At 70.2% G+C, this 22,291-nt stretch overlaps 5 protein-coding genes across 5 annotated transcripts in view; 1 reads left to right on the top strand and 4 right to left on the bottom strand.

Annotated features, from left to right (window-relative positions):
* Positions 1–540: 540 nt before the first annotated feature.
* On the top strand, positions 541–2,936 carry CHLNCDRAFT_139156 (expressed protein; the record flags this gene model as incomplete). The annotated part of the gene is made up of 6 exons (XM_005844296.1): positions 541–653; positions 749–1,089; positions 1,398–1,429; positions 1,521–1,625; positions 1,909–2,409; positions 2,619–2,936. 6 exons carry the CDS (start codon positions 541–543, stop codon positions 2,934–2,936), a joined length of 1,410 nt encoding a protein of 469 aa, XP_005844358.1.
* A 313-nt stretch (positions 2,937–3,249) lies between these two features.
* Positions 3,250–13,986, bottom strand: CHLNCDRAFT_139157 (hypothetical protein; the record flags this gene model as incomplete). The annotated part of the gene is made up of 20 exons (XM_005844377.1): positions 3,250–3,388; positions 3,530–3,801; positions 4,031–4,252; positions 4,538–4,661; positions 4,938–5,095; positions 5,370–6,734; positions 6,997–7,203; positions 7,563–7,718; positions 7,958–8,394; positions 8,563–9,349; positions 9,555–9,779; positions 9,965–10,201; positions 10,369–11,130; positions 11,368–11,445; positions 11,617–11,865; positions 12,094–12,300; positions 12,536–12,682; positions 12,918–13,142; positions 13,355–13,564; positions 13,906–13,986. The coding sequence occupies 20 exons, from the start codon at positions 13,984–13,986 to the stop codon at positions 3,250–3,252; spliced, it is 6,288 nt and encodes a 2,095-aa protein (XP_005844439.1).
* A 435-nt stretch (positions 13,987–14,421) lies between these two features.
* Positions 14,422–16,404, bottom strand: CHLNCDRAFT_139158 (hypothetical protein; the record flags this gene model as incomplete). The annotated part of the gene is made up of 5 exons (XM_005844378.1): positions 14,422–14,652; positions 14,907–14,980; positions 15,232–15,430; positions 15,783–16,010; positions 16,207–16,404. 5 exons carry the CDS (start codon positions 16,402–16,404, stop codon positions 14,422–14,424), a joined length of 930 nt encoding a protein of 309 aa, XP_005844440.1.
* A 714-nt stretch (positions 16,405–17,118) lies between these two features.
* CHLNCDRAFT_139159 (hypothetical protein) lies at positions 17,119–18,182 on the bottom strand (the record flags this gene model as incomplete). Its single annotated transcript, XM_005844379.1, has 2 exons — positions 17,119–17,925; positions 18,030–18,182. 2 exons carry the CDS (start codon positions 18,180–18,182, stop codon positions 17,119–17,121), a joined length of 960 nt encoding a protein of 319 aa, XP_005844441.1.
* A 1,069-nt stretch (positions 18,183–19,251) lies between these two features.
* Positions 19,252–22,291, bottom strand: part of CHLNCDRAFT_139160 (hypothetical protein) — a gene marked incomplete at both ends in the record, with an annotated part of 11,791 nt that continues 8,751 nt past the window's right edge. Inside the window, 6 exons of the mRNA XM_005844380.1 lie at positions 19,252–19,501; positions 19,707–20,141; positions 20,516–20,687; positions 21,036–21,465; positions 21,663–21,791; positions 21,936–22,046. Coding sequence (XP_005844442.1) covers positions 19,252–19,501; positions 19,707–20,141; positions 20,516–20,687; positions 21,036–21,465; positions 21,663–21,791; positions 21,936–22,046 — 1,527 coding nt within the window. The remainder of the gene's footprint in view (positions 19,502–19,706; positions 20,142–20,515; positions 20,688–21,035; positions 21,466–21,662; positions 21,792–21,935; positions 22,047–22,291) is intronic.

Consider the following 22,291-nt stretch of genomic DNA (forward strand, 5'->3'; position numbering starts at 1 on the left):
GTGCAGCACTTGCGCTGGGCAGCACTGGTCGGTGGGAAATTTAGCAGAGCTCTGCCCAGTGCTGGGCGGCGCTGGGTTAGACCCCAGATGAAACAAAAATGTGTTTGAGCGCTCGTCGACAAGGTCAGTACTTATACGCAGTACGCATGCAGGTCTGGCAGAGCCTCGGGTGCTGTTTCCGTCTATTCATCAGAATGGATCGCGTTTGCTTCTCGTAGAGCCATGTCCTCGAGAAAGCTGCCCCCACCTGACGGTGGGGGTTGGGTCAGGCGCCCTCGCTTGGCCCTGCTTGTCATTATATCTCTGCTGCTGCTCCTTGTCAGCAACCGGCGGGAAGGGGCATTGCCCCGCAGCGGGGCCCCGCAGACAGACGCTCCTGTTGCGAGAGACTCCTCTGCCGACCTGCTCTTCATTTGGACCGACCTAGCCACTCCGTTTTCGAGCGAAGCCCTGAAGTCTGTCAGATCGGCTGCCGCCCACTCCGGGGCGCAGCGCTCCGGCGGTGCGGCGGCACCAGCGCGCGTCGTGAAGTTGCTGTGCATGACGCTGTCGTGCTACGAGAGCCGCTACTCTCTTCCTGAATCCGTGGACGTGAGCATGATCTCAGTGAGGGATTTCCTAGGAGCCGAGTCGCCCGCAGCCGGTTGGTTCCGGTGAGCAGCGCCCGCTGAGCCGCTGTCGCTGCCTGTTGCCTGCCGCCTGCGCCTGCTCGCCGACACTCCGCCGTTGCCCCTCTGTTGGTGAGCAGGAACCACACCTGGAACAAAGTGGCGTCAGGCGTCAAATACCCCCTGCTGTTTCGACGCATGGTGCTTCTGTCCGCCCTGCATGAGTTCGGCGGGACGGCGGTGGAGTTTGGCGGCACTGTGCGGGCGCCTGCGCCGCCCCCGTCTGGCTCTCCCAGGTGCGCAGACGTCGGCGGCCAGGCCGTCACCCTGTATGCGCCCCGCGGCCATGAGAAGGTCAGGGCAGCGATTGCCGACTTGGCGGCAGGCTTTTTGGAGTTGGCTGGGCAGCAGAAGTGGCGAGGCTCGTGCCCCTTTGCATCAAGAGCGCCGAGGGGCCACAGCTGGATCGACTTTGACAATGGTAAGGGCACAGGCACACCCTGCGCCTCACTGGTGTGTGTTGCCTTCCTGGAAACAATCGCAGCTGCTGAGTTGTCGCTGCTGCTTAGTGCAGGACCAGCCGTGTTCTCTCCAAACCCAGGGCAGCACTACGGTGTGCTGTGGCACGACACGCTTGTGCGCTACCAGCTCACACATAAAGATGGCCCGAACTTGGGTAAATCGCTGGGATGTAGCAAGCCAGCAATGCCGCCGGCTACTGGTGGAGTGGCTTCAGGGTACCGCAATGGAGCTGCCGATTCCAATCCCTGCCTGCCTTTTGCATTGCAGGCGACGAGGTGCAAATGCTGGCTGCTGCACAGGTGAGCGGTTGTGCTGGGTTGAAGCAGGGCGAATCAATCAGCACACCAGCAAGACCCACCCCCAGTCATGACCACCTGCACCCCCGTGCAGTGGCTGCCATACATTGACGCCCGTGTCGACAGGGACAACATGACGCTAGTGACTCCTGCCACAGCTGCGGAGGGCTCCATACTGCTCATCATGAATGCCTTCTGGGTGAGTGACCCAGTCCCGTTGCTGGCAGGGCGAGCCAACTGGGTGGATTTGGAAGGCCAGCAAGCAGCTCAGGCACCCAGCAGGAGGTGGCGTGCTGCCGCAGGCTGGAGGAAGCTTGCATGCTTGGCGCATGCGTGCATGATGGGCTGCGTACTGCCGCTGCCACCGCACTCTGTCAATGTCAGTGCGGCAGGGTGCTGTGCTGTGCTGCGCTGTGCTGTGCTGTGCGCACGCGTGGTGGCGCAGAGATGCCAAGGGCTCGGCTGCCCCTGCCATGCTGCAGGGCTACAAGCCCACCGGCACTCTCTGGCCCGCTCCCGCCTTCATCGACCCCATCCTGGTCTCCATGCACTTCTACCCGCCCATGTACCCTGAGTTTGGTTCCAAAGACTCCCTGGCATACATGAAGGCTCATGCGCCTGTGGGGACCCGCGACACGCAGACGCTGGGGTTCCTGCAGGCCAAGATGCCGCCCGCCAGCTCCTACCTCAGCCTGTGCCTGACCTCCACGCTGGAGAGCGTGGCGCGCCCGGGGGCGGTACCGGAGTGCCCCGTCCTGCTGGTGGACGTCCCGGACGAGCTGCTGCCCCTGCTGCCGCCGGCCATCAACAGGAAGGCGTGCAGAATGGCTGCCAAACTCTACGACAACCGCACCATGGACGGCATGTTCAGGGTCGGGCACGCCTTTGACCATCTGACGCGGTACGCCCGGGCCGGAGTCGTCATCACCACGCGGCTGCACTGCGGCGTCCCGGCGGCAGCGATGGGCATCCCAGTGATCCTGGTGCGTGGGGGAGGTGGAGTGGGACGTGGCATGAAGGGTGGCGGGCGAGGTGGGGAGTGCATTGGTGTGTTGACAAACCTGAGGGTTTCGCACACCCAAGCCAGACAGCAGAAAGCAGGGCAGTTGCGTGTCGGCAGCCTTGCGCCTGCCTGGGGATGCCCCTCCCCGCCCCTCGCTTCCCCACACCGCCTCCAGCTCTCTGCCTCCAGGTCAAGCACCCAGAGGGCTTCACTGGCCGCTTCGACGGCTTCCACCCGCTTTTCCACACCATCGACATCTGGGAGCAGCGCGGCAAAGCAAAGGCTTTCCTGCGCTCGTTCGACTATGACTCGCCGCCGCCCATCCCTGCCCAGACCGGCGCGACCCCAGAGTGGAGGAAAATGCGGTGCGGCTTGCTGGAGCGCATCGCGGCGCACAGCCCCGTGCTGCTCGACTCCATCTATGCCCAGTCGCTCACGCCTGCCTTTGAGCGCTGCCAGGCATTCCAGAAGTTCCAGCTCAGCGGGAAGGGCTTGTTGAACATTTGAATGAGCAAGACCAGGATCCAGTCGCGGCTGCTCTTGACTGATCATTGTACACTGAGCAAACGAAGTGCTGCTCCTTCCTCTGGGGGTGCTGCTGCTGGTCCCTCCTCTACTCTCCTTCCATTTTTTTCTAACACTTTTCTGTTAACTCTCCCATGCTACTTCTTCAGTATCAATTTCTCCAAGTGCTGCACCAACTCTGTTCATTAAAATCAAACTGTGGGTAGGCTGAAATGAGGCTTCCAGTCAACAGTGGTGAAGCACAAGCCAATCAGCAACAAACGGAATGGAGGGCGGCAGGCGATGCATGGAGGCATCACCCCATCCGCGCCTCGAGCGCCGCCACTTCCGCCGCGGCAGCCGCCAGCTGCTGCTCCAGGTCGCCGAAAGCGGAGCTGGCGGGCGCGGGCCCCTGGCTGGCCTGGCTCGACAGGGATGCCAGCGTCGAGTGAGCCCTGCACGCAGGCAGCAGCATGTGCCAGGCTGGCAGGCCTATCGATCGAGAGGTGTATGCGCAGCAAAAACATCAGGGCTGCAGCTCCCATTCAGCAGCAAACAAGGCATGCCAAACCACGCTTTGGGGTTGCCCGCCTCACCTGGCGGAGTGCTCGACCAGCGCTGCAACAGTGCCCAGCAGCGCGGCGCAGCCGGCCTGGCTGGCTTGCCAGTCCCCTGCGCCCCACACCGCTTCCAGCTGCTGCAGCGCCTCCTCGGCGTGCCGCGCCGCGGCGTCGATGGCGGCCGCCGCGCCGCCGGCTGCTGGCGCCGGCTGGGGGCTGTGCCCAGGCAGCAGCACGCAGCGCACGTCGTCTGGGGCCAGACCCACCAGCTGGGCGATGTCGCCAGCGGCGGCTGCCAGTGCCTCGGCCTGCGGGTGCAGCGAATGCAGAGCGAGCGCTGCGGGTCGGCCGGCACCAGGATCAGCTACCAGCTGCCACAGTCTTCAGTATGGGTGAGGAGGAAAGGAGCCCAGGTTCTGCTGCGTGGTGGTGGGCTAGCCACCCTAGTTGGCCCCATGTAATAAAGGCTTAGTAAGTGAGCAATGCGGAGTGCAGCAGAGCGCGGCCAGCGGGCAGCGCCGGGAGGCGAGGAGGCACCTGAGGGTCGGCAGGCCGCGCGGCCCAGCCCTGCTCGCCCACCGCAGCAGCCAGCCCGCCCAGCCGGGCCAGGCAGGCCAGCAGCTGGCGCGCCGCGGCGGCCAGCTGGCGCAAGCAGCCGCAGGCGGCTGCCAGCCGGGCGGTGGCGCCCTCGCCCTCCGCCTCGCGGCCGGCGGCGGCGGCGTGCAGCTCGGCGGATGCAGCCTCCAGCTGGCCGTGCGCCTGCAGGCGGGGGCGGCAGTGGGGAGGATGGAGCGCTGGTGTCAGCAGGACCAACACAACTCCCCATCAGCACACACGTGCACTTGCTGCCCACCCGCGCTGGTGCCAGCAGGGGGCCACACATGCGCTCCCTGCCCACGCCTGCAGCCCAGGACACTTGAGCGCATTGCGAATGCGGATCCAGGGGCTCCCTTCCGCGCACTCCCACTGATAAAGCTGCAAGCCGCCACATGGGCCCTGCTCCCCTGCTGAGGCAGCACACCCCCACACTCCACCCCACCCCACCTGCTGCAGCCGCTGGTGGAGCTGCGCCACCTGGTCCTCCCGCTCCGCCAGCTGGCGGCGCAGCTGCCCGGCAACCACCTCCTGCTGCTCCCGCCCCTCCGCCACGCCCTGCTGGTGCGCCTGCCTGCGGGGCAGCACAGCGGGCACAGCAGGCACAGCGGGCACGCCGGGCAAGCAACCGCTTGGCGCTGTCTGCGTTGGACTGGCGGCTTGCATGCATGCATGCTCGCGGGGGCTTGGGTGCGTCCCCAGGATTGAAGCCTCTGGGGCAGCTAGCAGGGGTGTGTTTGCCCGCATGTAGCTGAGCTTGCGCAGGCAGCCCGCGCCGCAGCCTGCCGGCCCCTGCCAGCCCGCTTGCAGGCCCCTGCCAGCCCGCCGCCGCCACCCAGCCCTCCCCCACCTGGCCTGCTGGTCCAGGCGCTGGCGCAGCTCCCGCACCGCAGCCTCCCTGCTGGCGCACGCGGCCTGTGCGGCGCGCAGGCGCCCCTGGCACGCCGCCAGCTCAGCCGCCAGCGGGGCGGGGTCCAGCTCGGCAGCCGCCTGCTGCAAGCCCTCCACCTGCGGGCCCAGGCAGGCAGGCAGGGCAGGCAGGCAAGGCAAGGCAAGGCAAGTGGGGGGCCAGGACACGGCGGGGGGGGAGGAAGGAGGCGCGAGGGGCTGCCTGGCAGCGTGCCCAGCGTGCCCAGTGCCACCACAGCGCCACCCCAGCACCGCTGCTGCTCCATCGAGCTGTGGGCCCTGCCGCAGCCCACCCCGACCCAGCACCAGCCCCCAGCACCAACTGCCAGCCTCCAGCACACCAGCGCCCGCCCTGCCCCACCCACCCACCCACCTTTGCCCGCAGCTCCTGGACTAGCCCGGCCTTGCGGGCCAGGGACTGGCGCGCCTCCCGCAGCTGCGCATCTGCCGCCGCCCGCGCCCGCTGCTCAGCCTCCAGCTGCGCCGCCGCCGCCGCCGCGCCGCCGCCGTTGGCGCCGCCGTTCTCGTCCGCGGCCGCCGCCGCCGCGCGCTGCAGCGCTTGCAGCTCCTTCAGCCGCCGCCCGCCCTCGGCCTTGGCCAGGCGCAGCGCCTGCTGGCAGTCTGCCAGCTCAGCAGCCAGCCGCTCGCAGCGCTCCCGCAGCTGCCCGCACTCGCCCGCCTGGCGGCTGCCGGCGGCGGCCAGCTGCCGCTCCGCGGCCCTCGCCCGCGCGCCCAGCTGCTCGGCGGCTGCCGCGGCCGCCGCCAGCTCGCTTTCCACCTGCTCCCGGTGCAGCCGCTCCAGCCGCGCCTCGCGCAGCGCAGCGGCGATGCCCTCCTGCCGGCATGCCGCCTGCAGCTCCTCAGCAGCTGTAACAGTGGCACCGCCAGGGCTGCTGCTGCCATCCAGCGGCTGCTGGCGCGGGGCGGGGCGCCCGGCAGGCTGGGCCCCCGGCTTGCCAGCCGCCGCCTTGCTGCTGCTGGCAGCGTTGGAGCCGCCGTGCAGCTGCTGCAGTACCCGCTGCTCCAGCAGCTGCACCTCCACCGCCTTCATGGCACGGTACCGCCGGAACTCCTCCCTCACGCTTTCCACCTCTGCCTGTACCGCCCCGTACTGCGCCTCGGCCGCCGCCGCCTCCGCCGCCGCCCGCTGCTCCGCCTGGCATGCTCTCGCCGCCATCTCCACACTGCAGCGCTGCTCGGCCTCGGCCGCCGCCGCCGCAGCCGCCGCCTCGCCCGCGTGCCGCGCCGCCGCCACCTCCTGCTGCGCCTGCTGCGCCACCTCAGCCACCTCCTGCTGCCGCTCCTGCTGCGCCGCCTGCATCTCGCGCTGGTGCTGCAGCAGGGCTGCCTGCAGCTGGGAGCGCTGGCCCGAGCACTCGTCTCGGGCAGCTTCCAGCTGGCCCCGCAGCTGCCGCAGCTGCGCCTGCTGCTGCTGGCAGGCCGCCTGCGCGTCCAGGAGCTGCGCCTGGAGCCCGTCCCGCAGCTGCTGTACCGCAGAGCGGTACCGCCGGCCCCGAACCAGCGCCGCCCACCGCGCCGCCGCCGCCGCCTGCCGGTCCTGCGCCGCCACCGCCGCCGCCGCCTCCAGCCGCAGCAGCCGGACCTCCAGCCCCTCGGCAGAGGCCTGCAGCTTGCCAAGGGATGCGTCCAGGGGAGGAAAGCGCGCAGCCTCGTCGTCGCCAAGCTGGTCCAGCCTGGCACCCAGCAGCGCCACCTGCGCCTGCAGCCGCTGCTCCACCTGCTAACCAGGCACAGGCGAGCAGCAAGCAGGCGGGCAGGTGGGGACGGAACGGAGTGAAGCGGCAGGTGGGGGCGGCAAGCTTGGCAGCCAGGCGAGAGCGTGTGTGTGTGTGTGCAGCGCCGCCGCCAGCCAGCCGCCGCCAGCCAAAGCGCAAGCGCTGCACATCACGGCCGCTGCCTGCGCGCTGCGATGAGCAAGCCGCTGCGGTATCAGGGCGCTGCAGCCACACAGCAAGCCACAGCGGCCGCAGCCGGCGCACCTCTCCGTGCTGCTCCTCCGCTCGCGCCGCCGTCTCCAGCAGCGCGCCGCACTCCCGCTGCATGGCCGTCAGGCGCCCCGCCAGCTCAGCCTCCCGCCGCCGGCTGTCTGCCGCCAGGCGGGCGTGTGCCGCGCGGGCCGCCTCCGCCTCCGCCGCCGCCTCGCACAGCGCCGCCTGCTGCTGCTCCGCCTGTGCCTGGGCTGCCTCCTGCGGGACGGGAGGCCGCACATAGGGGAGCGGAGTGAAGAGAAGGCAGGGAGAGGAGTGGAGGGAGTGGAGGCAAAGTGGGGAGGTGCACAGGGAGAGGAGTTGAGAGAGGGAGGCTAGGATCAGCAGCGGCACGGCTTCATCCCTGGCGGGGCAGCAGGCAGCGCTGGGCAGGCAGAGCAGGCAGAGGTGGGCAGAGCAGAGCGGTGCGGGCAGAGGGCGGCTTGACTGGGGCTGGCCCCGAGGCCCCGCGGCGCAGCAGGATGCAGGCAGTGAAGCACAGGCGGCCACTCCAGGCTGACAGGCACCGACCCGCACCAGCGCCTCGCTCCCCCTCACCACCACCACCACACACACACCTGTGCGGCGGTCAGGACCGCCACCCGCTCGGCCAGCTCCGCCAGGCGGTACCGCAGCTGCCCCTCGGCGTCCCCGCTGCTCTGCAGCCCCGCCGCCATCTCCTGCAGCCCGGCGGCCAGGCCGGCGTGGCGCCGCCGCTCCCCCTCCAGCTCAGCCTGCGCTCAGGGGGAGTGGAAGCAGGGGCGGTGTGTGTGTGGCCGTCAGGTTGCCATGGCTGCTGGGCTGGTTTGTTATTTTGCGTCTTTGCGGGAGGGCCGGAGCGAGCCCATACATACACAGGCACAGGCCGGCGTGCGGTCACGGTGCTTGCACCAGGGGCCGCGTGCCGCACGTTGCGGCAAGCGGGCAATTGGTCGCAGCACGGCAGGAGCTCCCCACCAGCTCCTGGGCTCACCTGGGCGGCTGCCAGGCGGGCGCCAGCCTCCGCCAGCTCAGCCTGGTGCTGCCGCCGCTGGCCCTCCAGCTGCGCCTGCAGCCCCTCGGCCGCAGCGCCAGCCTCTGCCAGCTGGTGCGCGGTGCCGTGCAGGGATGCCTGCAGCGCGGCGCCAGCTGTCGCCAGCTCCTCCACCCGCGCCTGCAGCGCCTGCACCGCGCCCGCCTGCTGCGCCGCCTGCTGCGCCGCGCCGCGCTCGGCAGCGGCCAGCTGCGCCCGTAGGCCGGCCTCCGCCTGCTGCGCCGCTGACGTGGCGCCCGCCAGCTGCGCCTGCGCCTCCTTGCACCGCGCTTTCCACTTCTGCTTGCGCCGGGCGGCGTCAGCCGCAGCCGCTGCGGCCGGCGCACCTGCCGCCGGCGGCTGCACGCCGGCAGGCCCCACCAGCCCCGGCGCGGCGCCTGCACGCAGTGACAGGCAGGCAGGCACGTGGTGGGGGCGCTTACATGGCAGCAAACCTGGGGGCAGCCTCAAACCTGCCCACCAAGCATGCAGGCACATGCACCCGCCAGCCCGCCAAGCTGCCGCTCTTTCCACAGCCGCACACACGCTCCCAGGCTTATGCACACCTGTGGCCGCCGTCGCCGCCGCCGCCGCCACGCGCCGCACTTCAGCCTCCATCACCGCAGCGGTGGCCTGGAGCGCGGGCAGCTCCGCACCCAGCACCGCCGCCGCGTGCGCCGCCTCTGGCAGGGCCTCTGGAGAGCCGCCGGCGCCGCCAGCTGCGGGGCTGCCAGGCGTGCCGCCGCCGACAGCGGATTCCAGCTGCTGCTGCACGGCTGCCAGCCCGGCCAGCTGCTGGCTGAGCAGGCCAAACAGGCCCAACAACTGAGAGGCATCCGCCGCCGCGCCGCTGGCCTGGTGCCGCCAGCCCGCCGGCCCCTGGCCGCCGCCGCTGGCCGGGCTGCCTGCTTCCCATGCCGCCGCGGGCGGCAGCGAAGCTGCCGAGGTGGGGGTGCCTGCCTCTCCTGCTGCGGCAGCCTCCCTGTCGCGGCACGGCGCCGCCGGGGAGGGCCGTGGCGCGCCTCCCACATGCTCCCGAGGGTGCCGCCGTGCCACGGCGGCAGCCCCGCGCTCCGGCCTGCGCTGCAGCAGCTGCACCACCTGCGCCGCCAGCGAGCGGATCACCGCCCTCTGGGAGGCCTCCAGAGACAGGCCGCCGCCGCCGCCGCCACCGCCGCCGCCGGCACTGGCCGCGGCCGCGGCTACCGCTGCTGCTGCCGCTGACGTGGCGGCCGCTGACGTGGCGCCTGCAGGCCCTGCCGCCGGCTGCCCCTGCTGCCCCTGCTGCTGCCCCTGCTGCTGCTGCTGGTGCAGGAGGTGGAGCTGGAAAGCGGCCACCAGCTGCCCATGCTCCTGCACATGCCGGCATGAGGCATAAATGGAGATGAGAGGCTGCTGCAGTCTGTGCAAAAGCAAACACACATGGACTGAAGAGGACACGGGATGGAGGCAGGCAGGCGGGCAGCATGGGGAGCCCAAGCAGCACAGCGCACAGCATAGCGCAGCACCAGCGCAGCGCAGCGCAGCAGCCAGCCGCCCTGCCGGCGCAGGACGGCACCTGCAGCAGCACGAGCAACCCGTCCACGGCCCGCCTCAGCTGCCCCGGCAGCGGCGCCGCCGCCGCCTCGCGCTCGCCGCCGTCGGCGGGCGCGGCGGCGGCGTCGCCGCGCCCGTGCTCTCGCAGCGCCCGCTGCAGCCGGTGCACGGCGGCATAGGCGCTGCTGCGCAGCTCGCTGGCTTCGGTCCTGCCCGGCTCCAGCGCCGCCACCTTATCCCGCAAAGCCTGCAGGCACATCCACACAGGGGCCAAGCGGCGGCGAGGGACAGCTCACGAAAAGCTTGGGCTTGCGGGAATGCTTGCGGCCTGCCCGCAGCGGCACCGGCCTCTGCCAACGTGGCTGCTAGGGCAGGACGCAGTGAGGGCGGCACAAGGCGCGGCAAGCATGGCCCACCGCCGCCGCGCCCCACCTGCTGCCGCGCCTGCGCCGCTGCGCCCGCGCGCGCCAGCCGCGCCTCTGCCGCCGCCTCTGCCGCCGCCACGCAGCCGCCCAGGCGCCGCAACTCCTCCTGCAGCTGCCTGCGCTCAGCTCGCAGCTGCTCTGCCGCCGGGCACGCACACTCTTCGCCGTGCACGGGCGCCTCGGCAGCACCGGCAGGCTCGCCGCAGCTTGCACGTTGCTGCTGCTGCTGCTCCTGCTGCTCCAGCTGCACGAGGCGGGGAGGCAGCCAGCCAAACCCAGGCGGTGTGCAAGCTGCGGCGGAGGCGTGACACCCGGCACCACAAGCAGGCTGGCAAGCACGCCCCATGGTGCAAACGGGTGCCTCCACACCTCCCCCTGTACCAAGCAAGTGGCAGAGTGAAGTGAGGGCACCTGCTGCTGCGCCTCCTGCAGGCGAGCCTCCACCGCAGCAAGCTCTGCCTTGGCCCCCACTTCCGCCAGCCTGGCAGCCGCCAGCTGGGCCGTCAGCTGCGCCACCTGCTGGTGCCGGGGGCTGGGCTGGCCGTAGCACGCCCCAGTGCCACTCGCCGCGCCATCCGCGCCGTCGCCGCCGGCTGCCGCGCACTCGCCGCCAGCCGGCTCTGCCTCTGGTGGGGTCTGCACCGCAGCGCTGCGCTTGCTGGGGGAATCGCACTGCACCCCGGCAGCCTGCACAGCCGGAGCGGCAGCAGCAGCGGCCTGCTGCTGCTGCTGCACAGCCGCCGCCGCCGCCGCCGCCTCCCGTGCCGCCGCCTGCTGCTGCTCCACTTGCTGCTCCAGAGCGCGGATGCGCCGCACGAGCACGCCCACACCTGCCGCTGCCTCTTGATGGCCGCCCCCTGGGGCCTGCCGCCTGCCAAGGCTGCCGCCTGCCGCACTGACGCTGCGGTTGTCTCCGGCGCCGGTGCCGCCGTCCTGCTGCTGCACAGGCTGCCCCCCCTCAGCCAGTTCCTGCTGGCTGGCCGCCACAGGCTGAAGCCCCTCGCTGCCCGCAGCCTGCCGCTCCAGCTCGGCCACTGCTGCCCGCAGCGCGCCCCGCACCGCGGCCGCCTCCTCCCGCGCCGCCGCCTCCGCAGCTGCCAGCTCACCAAGCTGGGCACTCAGTTGTGCCAGCAGGGCCTGTCCGTCCTCCAGCTCCAGCCTCAGGCCATGCACCTGCAGCACGGCATCCCGCCCAGGGCACACACCAGCTTGCTTGCGTGCGTGCAGCTTGCTTTGGCGTGCAGCCTGCCAACCTGCAGCACACACGTGCAGCAGCCGCGCTGCCACAGAAGCACGGCAGGCGGAGCCAGCACAGCAAAGGCCCTGGGATGAAAGGCAGGCGCAGGTGGGCGGAGCACAGCATTTGAGGTGCGGAAGCGAAGCAAGGCGGGGCAGGCCCAGCCCCCGCACCTGCTCCTCAGCCCGCAAGCGGCCCTCCAAGCTCTCCTGCAGCTGCACCTCGTTGTGCAGTACCGTGGCCTCTGCCACCTGCGGTACCAGGCGGGACCGCCAACACACCAGGGCATTGCAGGCTGGCGGCGAAGCGGCAGCCAGCACAGAGGCACGGCAGCAGCGCTGCCGTGCGCCATTGCCAAAAGCAGCGGCAGATCAGGCACAGGCAGCGCAGCCAGCAGGCGCCGCTGCGAGCCTCCTGCGCACCTTGAGCAGCCTCTCCAGCTGCTGCACACGCTCCTCGGCAGCCTGCTCCCTGCCTGCGGCCAGCGCCAGCTGGGCGGTCAGCTGCCCCACAGTCACCTCCTCCTCCTCCCCCTCCTCACTCCCACCACCAGCCCCACCACCGCGGCCGGCGCCGGCGGCAGCCCAGGGCTCGCCGCCGCCGCCGCCGCCGCCGCCGCCGCCCCGGCGAGTGGCCTCCACCAGTGCCTGCTCCAGCCGCTCGTTGGCGGCCTGCACAGGGCAGGGCCAGGGCCAAGGTGGAATGCAGGCGCAGTGGGTGCCATGGCATGCCAGCCTGGCAGGCAGGCAGGCCGGCGCACCACAACGGTGGCGGCCAGGCTGAGAGAGGCACACTGGTGCCAAGGTGCTAACCCTTGCCCCCTTGCTGGCCGCTGCCGCGCAGCTGCCACGCGGCCGCCGGCCAGCCACCTGCCTCGCCCCCAGCCCGCACACACACACCTCCAGCGCCGCTATCCTGGCCGCGGCCGCCGGCTCCGTGGCCGCGCCGCCGCCGCCGCCGCCGCCGCCGATGCGCACTTGGTGCTGCACGGCGGCGTCCCGCCGGGGCAGGCCCAGCAGCTGCGCCAGGTGGCGGTGCAAGGCCCCCAGTTCCTCATCTTTGCGCTCCACCTCCCGATCCCGATTCCCCAGCAGCGCTTGCACCTCCTGCAGTGCGGCGGCGGCAGGCGGGCGGCGGCAGGCGGGCGGCGGCAAGCGTGGGGCCCCGGGAGGAGGCCGAGGGCGGCTGGGTGCCAGGCGCCCAGAAGCCGGCCCAGGTGGCTGGGAGGGCACCCCCATGCCAGCCCCAGGCGGCGATGCAGGGGGCCGTGGGGGCGGGCAAGGAGGCAGGCAGGCAGGCAGGCAGGCAGGCACCAGGCGGGCCTGGCGGGCCGCCACGCACCAGAATGGCGTCGTTGGCTGCATCCACCATGTCCGACAGGGTGTGCAGCTGGCGGCGGGCGGCCCCCAGCTCCTCCCTCGTACCCTCCAGCTGCCCCTCAAGCGCCTGCACACGCTGACGCAGCGGCGCGGCATGCGCCGCCTCCGCCTGCACGCAGCGCCAGCAGCGAGGGCAGCAGCGGCGGCGGCGGCGGCGGCGGATCATTGGGCCGCTGCGGTGCGCCGGCACGCGTGAGGCCTTGCCGCCGCCGCCGCCGCTGTAGTGCAGAGCGCGGTGTGCTGGCGGGGCGTGCTGGGAACACTCAGGACAAACACACACACACACACACACACAAACACACAAACACAGAGATTCGCCCGCCCCGCCTGCCTGCCTGCCCCACCTGAAGGTGCGCCGCCTCCGCCCTCAGCGCCGCCTCGGCGTCCGCCGCCGCCGCCGCCGCCACCTCCGCCGCCTGCCGCTGCCTGGCCTGCGCCTCCAGCAGCTCCCGCACCCGCACCTGGCTGCCGTCCAGCTGCTGCCGCGCGTCTGCCAGCTGGTCGTGGTACTGCGCGGCTTCCGCACGGCTCTCGGCGTACCGCGCCTCGAAGCTCTCTATCACCTCATCCTGCACACCCGAGGCAGGCGGGCAGCAGGTGGCAGGCATGTGCAGGCAAGCACAGGCCCCGGCCAGCCCCGCACCAGCGGCAACGATCCACGACGCCACCCCGCCTGCTCTGCCGCCGCAAGCGAGCCACATACGCTGCAGCCTGCCGCCGCTGCCGGTATGATGTGGTGTGGTGTGGTGTAGTGTGGTGTGGTGTGGTGTTCCCTTCCCACCTTGGAGCGCAGCAGGTGCAGCACATGAGCGTCGCGGGCCGCCTGCGCCGCCCGCTCCTGCTCCACCGCCGCCGCCGCCAGCTCTTCCGCCCCGGGTGTGCCCTCCTCCAGCCGCTGCTGCAGGCCCTGCAGGGCCGCCAGCTGCGCGTGCACCGCCTCCAGCTGCTGCCGCGCCTCGTGCAGGCCCTCCCTCAGCCGCTGGTTGGCGCCCTGCGACGCGCGGCGGCGGGAAGAGGAGAAGGGAGAATCTACAGAGGTGGTGGGCTGAAGAGGTGTTTCCATTGCTCATTGCCACGGCCGGGACAGGCTCATGTCGATGCAGATGAGGGTGCAGGTGGGCCTGGGCTTGCCTCCAAGCGCGCCGCGTGTGCTAGCGCTTCCTCTCGGGTGCCGTCGCCGCCGCCGCCGCCGCCACCGGCGGGAGCCTGCGGGTCCTTCCGCCCAGGGGCGCTAGACCCCTGGCTGGCTGCTGCATGCGGTCGGCTCGCGGCTGGCCCCCCGCCGCCGCGTCCAAGGCCCTGCGGTGGCGATGTGTGCGTGGGGCCCTGCACCTGGCGGCTCCTGGCCAGCTTGAGCTTGCTGAGCCTGGCCTCTCGCGTGTCGGAGACCGCAGCAGAGGCGCCGGGGGGCATCCTGTTCTGCTGGGCGGGTGGGCCGCAAGTCAAACAATCATGGAGGCAGGGACAGCCCACAGGCTTCACTCATGAGCAATTAGTCTAAAATGCGGTCATCTCGGCTGTACTGCTGCTCACGAAGTTGCAACAGGTCGCACTGTTGCCAGCTGTGCATTCATGCCGCCCCTGCGGCACCCCGCCTCAGCAACCTTGCCTCTGTGTTTTTAAGTTCTGTCAAACAATGTGTCAGCCAATGGAATCACGGCATAGTGTAGGCAGGGTCAGTCAGTGGGGCAGCTCGAGCGTGTATGCGTGGGCAAAAACAGAGCGGGTCAGGAGCGGCAGCGGGAGCGGAAGCAGAGCAGGGAGGGAAAAAACAGCCAACAGGGAGGACGGCGGGGAGAGGTGAGCGCAAGCAGGGGCTACATGTCGGCGGGCGCGGCGCCCCCCGGCCTACTCCCGCGCCTTCACCGCCGCGCAGATCTCGGGTGCACAGTCCAGGGAGGCAAAGCTCTTGCCCAGGTGCTCCACATCGCAGAACTTCTTCCACCGCTGCGCGTTGGGCCCCGGCTCCACGCTGTGGCAGTTCATGGCGTCGATGGCCTGCTTCACAAAGGCCATGATGGAGTCCTCCTTGGGCGTCTTGGCCCACTCCTCCCAGTACGACGTCAGCAGGTCCTCAACCTGCGCTCGCGCCAGGTGGCGCAACGGGGGGCAGGGGCGGGCCAGGGGAGTCGGGCAGGGGGTGCAGCCGCAGGCGGGGGCGCCGCCAGCAACGACAGCAGCGACGGCAGCAACGACACCAGCACCAGCACGGCAGCAGCAGCAGCAGGGACAACAAGCAGTGTACCGCAGCCGCAACCGCCGTGCTCTCCTGCCCCCATCCCATGCACGCCCTGCTGTCCCAGCGGCCAGCAGGCCGGCCAGCCGGCACTCACAAAGTACACGCCGCCGGGCCGCACCGCCGGCCACAGGCCCTCGAACGAGCGCCGCTGGTCCGCCGGGATGTGGCCTGCGGCAGGGCAGCGGGCACAGGCAGCGGTGGGAGACAGGCGCAGGGCACAGGCAGTGGTGGCAGCAGGGCAGCGGGCACAGGCAGCGGTGGTAGACAGGCGCGGGGCATGGGCAGCCTGGCGCTGCTCCCCTCCTCACCCACACGCCGCACTCACTGGGAGGCAGGCTCACACTCCCTCCCCTCCCTCCCTCCCCTGCCCTCCCTCCCTGCTCCCTCCCCGTTCCCTCCCTGTCCCTCCGCCCCCGCACCTCCGTCGTCGATGATGACGTCAAAGCCGCCGGTGGCCAGCGCCAGGAGCCGAACCTGCGCCATGACGTCCGGGTCGGACTGGCTGCCCACAAAGATGTTGCCCCCCGTCTCCTCAATCTCCTCCCGGAACTCCTCCGCAGTCCCCTCGTGCAATTCGATGAAGCTGATGGCGGCGTTGGGGAAGTAGGCACGCCACAGCTGCGGCAGGGAGGCGGCGGCGCAGCACGGCGGCGGCGCGCGGCGCGGGGTGAGCGCGGCACCGCGCGGCGGAGGCAGCGCAGGGAAGCGCGACGGCTGCGTGGCCGTGCAGGGCCATGCATGCTCGCTCAAGGCCCCGCTCGAGCGCAGCGCGGCGTGCCGTGGCGGAGGCAACCTGCTCCGCCAAGCACTGCCTCCCATGCGCGCAGCGGCAGGCAGAGGCAGGCGGTGCGGGCGGCAGGGCGCAGAAGAGACACAAGCCGCAGCGGCGCTGCAGCAGCGTTTGTGAAAGACAACACACTGTGGCAGCAACCGGCTGGCACCAGCCAGCGGCCGCACGGCCGGGCCCCACCTGCAAGCTCGACCCTGCCACGTGCGGCGGCGGCATGCCGTACCCCAGCCCAATCTCCAGCAGCCGCAGCGGGGTGCGCGGGTTGAGGTGCCCCAGGTACTTCTGGTAGATGTATTCGTAGTGGTGGGTGGCGTGGCCGCCGCTGGCATTGGCCGCCGTCACCTTGTCGGTCTGCGACACGACGGCGGCGTCGTAGAAGCTCGACCCAATGTCGCTAACAGGAGAGTTCTGCACGGCGGCAGGCAGCAGCGGGCGGGGTTTGAGGCGGAAGCCTGCAGGGGACAGACGGCCTGGGTGGCACGCGTGACCGAGCTCGGACTGGCCAGCCGCCAGCGCACAAACGCGGCGGCGGGTGCTGCCGCCAACCGCCGCCGCTGGCGCGGCGCAGGTCGCCCCGGCGCCCAGCACCCGCGGCGCCACTCACAACGCCACTATTCTCGTCCATTCCCGTAAGGGAGGCTGCGGTGAGGGTGGACACGAGCTGGGAGGGCGAGGAGAGGTAGCCAACGCTGCCAGCCGAGCTGTGGGCCACCGCCAATAGGAGCAGGCCTGCCATGGCGGCCACGCCCAACACCAGCATGCCCAAGGTACGCGGCTTGCGCTCAGGTGCCGGCGCCTGCATGGTTGCCGCCTTGGGCCTCGGCGGCCCTTACTGCCTACACACTGCCACTGCTGCTGCACGCTCCTCTTATGGTATGATGTAGAATATGAGATGGTAAGCGGCGGCCGCCCTCGGCAATTTTTGACTTCTCTTCAACAACCGGTGCACGGAGATCTTCCTCCTCTGCAAGTTTTGGATCACGCAAACCCTGTGATTCCTCAGTGCATCCTCACAGATGCATGCCGCTGCCCCCAAAGTTGTCGGTGTGCCAGCAGGTGTTGAGCGGCACGCCGCGGCGGGCGGCGGTATTGATGTGAACACAAACTGAAAGGGCGCAACGCATATACTACATGGCTCCAGGCAAACCCACCCCCCTTAGTCACGAGTCGATCCACAAGGTAGTGAATCGACTGGGACTACGGGGATGCTTGCAGACCTGCTGTGCAGGCCACTCTCGCGGCGGGTAGCCGCACACCGGCCGACCTGAGGCCGGAAGGGCGTGCAAAGCAATTGTGCCCCGAGCCTTACCCAGCTTGGCCTGAGTGGACTCCTTTTGCTACCGGGAGACAAGCATGCCTAATCTTCCGTGAGACCCACGCCCGGGCATGGGTGCCAAACTGCTCCCCCTTGCAAGCGCCTGCTCACCTCCCGCCCCGCTCTGCTGCGCTGCTCTCTGGTGCACCCTGTTGACAGCGGACCCATTGCAATGCAGCAAAGCTTGCTTTACAATCCATCTCAGGAAGGGCAGCTGCGGAAGCCGGTGCACGGCGTCTCATGGATGCGCAGCCGGTCTGGCAGCATTTGCTGCGCAAGTCGCACCACGGCGGCCTCCATGCCCCCGCTGTGAATGCCGCGTGCGACCGCGTCGGGGCGGAGCACGAAGCTAAAGCCATATAGGTCCACTCGCCCCTCGGGCGGCAGGCAGTGAAGGATGAGGTTCAGCGTGCTGAAGCCCGTGGTCACGCGCGTGCCACTCATGTTGAGCAGCTCGCCCACCCGCCGCGCAAAGGGGTTGTGCCAGCTGTAGCGAACCTCCGCCACGCGCCGCTCACCCACACCTAGCGCCTTCCATGCTGCCGCCACCTCGTCGGCAGGCTGGATGGCCCGGTTGGTGAAGAGCAGTGCCGCACGAGCGCCCTTCGCCAGCTTGTTTGCTTTGCGGAATGTCGATGCCTGGACCTGGCTGGTGGTCAGCACCCACAATGTGTTGCGCTCCCCGCGCCGCATGTGGTACAAATCGTTGAAGCGCACGACGGTGGGGGCGGCGTCGATGGCGGCACGGTCGTCGTCGCTGAGCGGGCCGTTGCCCACCAGCACCACTCTCGTGCCGTTAGCCAGGAGCAGGCCGCACAGGCGTTCCGTGGCGGCAGCGTCGTTCATGTTGCTGTGAATGAAGTGCGGCGGCAGGAAGCGTGCGGCCAGGTCCAGGTAAGCGGCGTGGACTGCTGCTGTGGTGTTGGCGGCCCCTTTCAGCTTGTGTGGCAGGGGCAGGCTGGAAAGCAGCTGCTCTTGGGCATGCAGGGCCGCAGCAGCAGATGACGCCTGCAGTTGTGTGGGCAGAGCGGTCAGCGGGGACAGTGCTGGTGCAGCGGGCAATGGGGCGCTCTGGGCAGTGCCTTTGCGGGGGCTGGTGGGCACACACGCACCCGGCTCAGAAGCACCCTCTCCATCTCTCTATTGCTTTCGGCAGTGTGCCCGCCTGCCCACATGGTCCCGAGGATGCCCGTGAGCATGAGCGCCAGCACCCGGCTGCCGACCGCCAACATCTTGGGTGGCTCGGGCCTAACCGTCACCTCCATCCTCTTACAGCCCCAAAGAAGAGTAGACCGCTGCAGCATGACAGCAGCATGCAGTCGGTTTGCGCTAGCGGTACACAGGCTGTGCAGTCTGTTTGCAGGGAGGGGCGCTGCCAGACAGCAGGTGGCAGCAGCCGTGTTCAGCGGGAGGCGGCAGCGGTAGCTCATTCCCATGCGACGGCGGCAGCACATGTGCAAAACCTTCGACAAGTCAAGCGAACCGCTCTGAGGCACACCTAGTTGAATGCTCTAGCTTATGAGCCCCATGGCAATGAAAGGACAGGGCTTTGACTGATCAAAGGGCGTGGCTTTGTTCTGCGATAGGCCGCCGAATGTGCAGCGACGACTGTGCGTTGCGCCATTCGCTTTTTGAACGAACTTGCTGGCACAAGGTCAGGGGCACCGCCGCCAGCGAGGCGCCAGCAGGATGGCGTGGGACCAGCATTCCTTGCTCGACTTGCACGTGCCTAATCTGTTCCACTGATCGCTGGGCGACAGCCAACAGCGCAATCGAGTGCACAGGAGCACACGCCCTGTTTGATGCTCATTCCCGCCGCTGGAGAGTTAGCTGCGTGGCGGTTTGCCTTTGTTCTGCGCTTCTTTTGCACTGTATGCTCATGCATCAAGGCCTCCCATTGTGCACGTGTGCAGCCTGTGCATGTCAATTGGCTTTCCTTGCCCCGGTCGAGTTGACCGGACTGGCGTCACTACACTTCTGCAGCAGCTGCATGTCACGCATAGCTTACAGTCAGGTGCAGAAGGTTTGGCGTGGCACAGCGCATTGATGACTGGTTGTGAGTCTCCAGAGCCGCACCCCAGATAACAACAGCCGGATCCAGATTTGACTGGCGCCCACGCCTGGGCCTGCTGCGGGGCTGGTCAGTGCGGCCGGAAACGGGGTGTGGGGTGGCAAAGCTCCCACCGCAGCAGGGCAGGAAGGATGGTACGGACAGGAGACGCCTGGCAGTGCAGGCATGCAGCTGTGTGTGAGTGCTTAAAGTTGGTTGCTGAAGTGCGGCGTCACTCGTTGGCGGCGGCTCAGCAAGGGCGGCTGGCCGGCTGGGCTTGGGCCTCACGCCTGCGCCTCGCACCACTCGCGGGCGTTCTGGAATAGCTTGAGCCAGGGCCCCGGGCATGCGGCCTCCAGCCCCTCCATCCCCCGCGGGTACCAGGGCAGCTGCCAGGCCAGGAAGCAGCGCTCGGGGTGCGGCATCATGGCCAGGTGGCGGCCGTCGGGGGAGCAGAGCGCGGCGATGCCGGCGGGGGAGCCGTTGGGGTTGAAGGGGTACTGCTCGGTGGGCGCGCCCTTGGCGTCGCAGTACCTGCGGTACGAGGCGGTACCAGGCGGCGCACGTCGGCGCCGCGGCAGGGCTGGCGCGCTTCCACCCACCCGGCATTGCGGCAGTGCTGCCTGCTGCCCCAATCCACGGCACCCAAGCCAGCATCCCTTGGGCACAACAAAACCAAAACAAACACCTCGCAGAACAACAGCGCCCCAGCCAGCGCAGCGCCTGCGCCTGGGCCCACCTGATGGGCGCCAGCGCCTCGGCCTCCACCCGCGCCCGCACAGCGGCGTCGGGGAAGTGCGCCCGCCCCTCGCCGTGCGCGCACCACACCCCCAGCTGCGCCCCCGCCATGCCGCGCAGCATCACCGCGGGGCTGCCCTCCTCCACCCGCACCATGGCCCAGCGCGACTCAAACCGCCCCGACGCGTTGTGCACAAACCGCGGCTGCCGCGCGTCCTCGAGCAGCGGCGCGGCGCCCTCGGCGCCGCCGCCAGCAGCAGCGGCGGCGCCGGAGGCGGGAACCCATCCCAGCAGCGCCATGAGCTGGCAGCCGTTGCAGACGCCCAGGGAGAAGGTGTCTGGGCGGGCGTAGAAGCGCTGGAACTGGGACCAAAGGCGGTCGTTGAAGCGGATGGTGCCGGCCCAGCCCTTGGCGGAATCCATGACGTCGGCGTAGCTGCGTGGGGTGGGGTGGGGTGGGGTGGGGTGGGGGGGTGGGACGCGCGATGGGTGGGAAGCAGGGATGCAGCGGGGTGAGGAGGAGGGACGTGAGAAGCGAGGAGGGGCAAGGGCGGCGGCGTGCGCCCAGCCAGGCCCAGCGCACGCCCCCGGCCAGCCCCCGCCAACCCGCACCAGCAACCGGCGCCCCACCACCTGAAGCTCCCCCACAAGCACCGGGCCCTGGGCCGCCCGCGCCACACGCACAGACAGCCCCTAAAAAACTACCCACCACCCCGACCCCGCCCCGCTCCCGCCCCACCCCTGACACCCCCGCCCCAAGCCGGCCAACGCCCAACAGCCAGCACCCCGGCGCGGCAGCCGGCGCCTCACCTGAAGCCGCCCACAAACACCAGGCCTTGGAAGTCATCCAGGGTGGCCCCCCCCGCCAGCAGGTCGCTCATGTGCAGGTCCCAGGGCTCCATGCCCGCCGCCCACACCGCCGCCGCCATCTCGCGGTCGCCGTTGCTGCCCTCCTCCCGCAGGATGGCCACCCGCACCTTGCCTGCGAGTGTGTGGGGGGTGTAATGGGGGGTGTAATGGGGGGTGGGTGGGGGGGTGGGTGGGGCAGCGGAGGTGGGCAGGGACGGGTGGGGCGGGGCGAGAGGCAGGCGGGGTGGAGGTAAGAGAAGGGAGTTGAGGTGAGGTGCGGTGAGTTTCAGGTGGGAGGCAGGTTTCGAGGTGAGGCGCGGTGAGGTGAGGTGGAAGAGGCGGGGGCGGAAGGAGGGTGGGAGCAGGCACCAGGGCAGCAGCAGGCAGCAGGGCGGCAGCGGGCAGCAGGGCACGAGGGCGGGGCCTGGCTGCACGGCGCAGGCTGCACGGCCGGCGGGCTTGCACCCAGGGTGGCACCCACCCGTGGCCGCCAGCTTGTCAGGTGGCGTCCAGGCGGGGGTGTAGGGCAGGCGCCAGGTGGGGGCCGCCCGCGCCGCCAGCCCAGACGCCTCGGCCTCCACATTCTCCTCCGCGCACTGCAGCCGCTCCAGCTGGAAGGAAGTGGCCTCCCAGGTGTCGCGCAGGGCCGGGGTGGTACCGGCGATGGCCGCGGTACCGCCGCCCACCGCCACCGACACCTCCGCGCCCGCGCGGCTGGCGCCAATGGCGGCGCAGGGCACCCCCGCTGCCACGTACGCCGCCAGTACCGCCGCCTCCTGCTCCTCAGATACCTCCAGTACCCAGCCCAGCTCCTCGGCAAACAGTACCGCCAGCTCGCCATGGGGGTCGGCAGCGGGAGCAGGCAGGTCCACCGCCACGCCGCAGTTGCCGGCAAAGGCCATCTCCAGGATCTGCGGTACCGGGCGGGCGGTACAAGGCGGCACGGGAGGGTCCTTGAGTGTGTGGATGTGTGGCGCGGCAGCAGGGGGCAGCAGCAGGGGGCAGCAGCAGCGGGGCACGGCAGCGGCAGCAGCAACACCAGCAGCAGCAAGAAATACCAGCAGCGCCACCGGCGGCGGCAGGGGCGTCCCGGCTGGCGCCAGCTCACCGCTGTGGCGATGCCGCCGTCCGAGATGTCGTGGCCTGCTAGCAGCCGCCCCTCCGCAATCAGTCGCTGAGTGGCATTGAAGGCGGCGCCCAGCAGCGCGGGGTCGACGTCAGGGCAGGCGTCGCCCACCTGGCGCAGCAGGCACAGCGCGGCGGGCGCAGAGTGGGGGATGGCGTCAGGGTGCAGGGCGGTTCCTTGCGGTGCGGCACACACACACACACATACGCACATACACACACACACACACACGGCGCCACCCAGCCAGGCGCCCACCTGGCCGTATGCCTGGGCCAGGGCGGAGCCTCCCAGGCGCCGCCGCCCGGCGGCCAGGTCGACGTGGAGGAGGCGGGAGGCGCCGGGGGCCTTGAGGTCGGGGGTCAGCACCTGCGGGGTGTGTGCGGGGTGGGGGGGTAGCAGTGTGTGGGAGAGGGTGTGCGTGTCTGTGGGAGGGCATGCATGGGGGAGGGTGTGCGTGGGGAGGGGGCGTGGGGGAGAGGGTGTGTGGGAGAGGTTGGTAGGCGTGTGTGTGTGTTGCGCGTGTGTGTGGGCGTCCGTCAGGCTGTACCGCGCCCCACCCTGCCCCCGCGCTGCTCGCAGCCTCCCAGCCCCGGCAGCAGCCCCCGCACCCC

This window comes from Chlorella variabilis (genome assembly GCF_000147415.1).
Source record: "Chlorella variabilis unplaced genomic scaffold CHLNCscaffold_23, whole genome shotgun sequence".
NCBI lineage: Eukaryota > Viridiplantae > Chlorophyta > Trebouxiophyceae > Chlorellales > Chlorellaceae > Chlorella > Chlorella variabilis.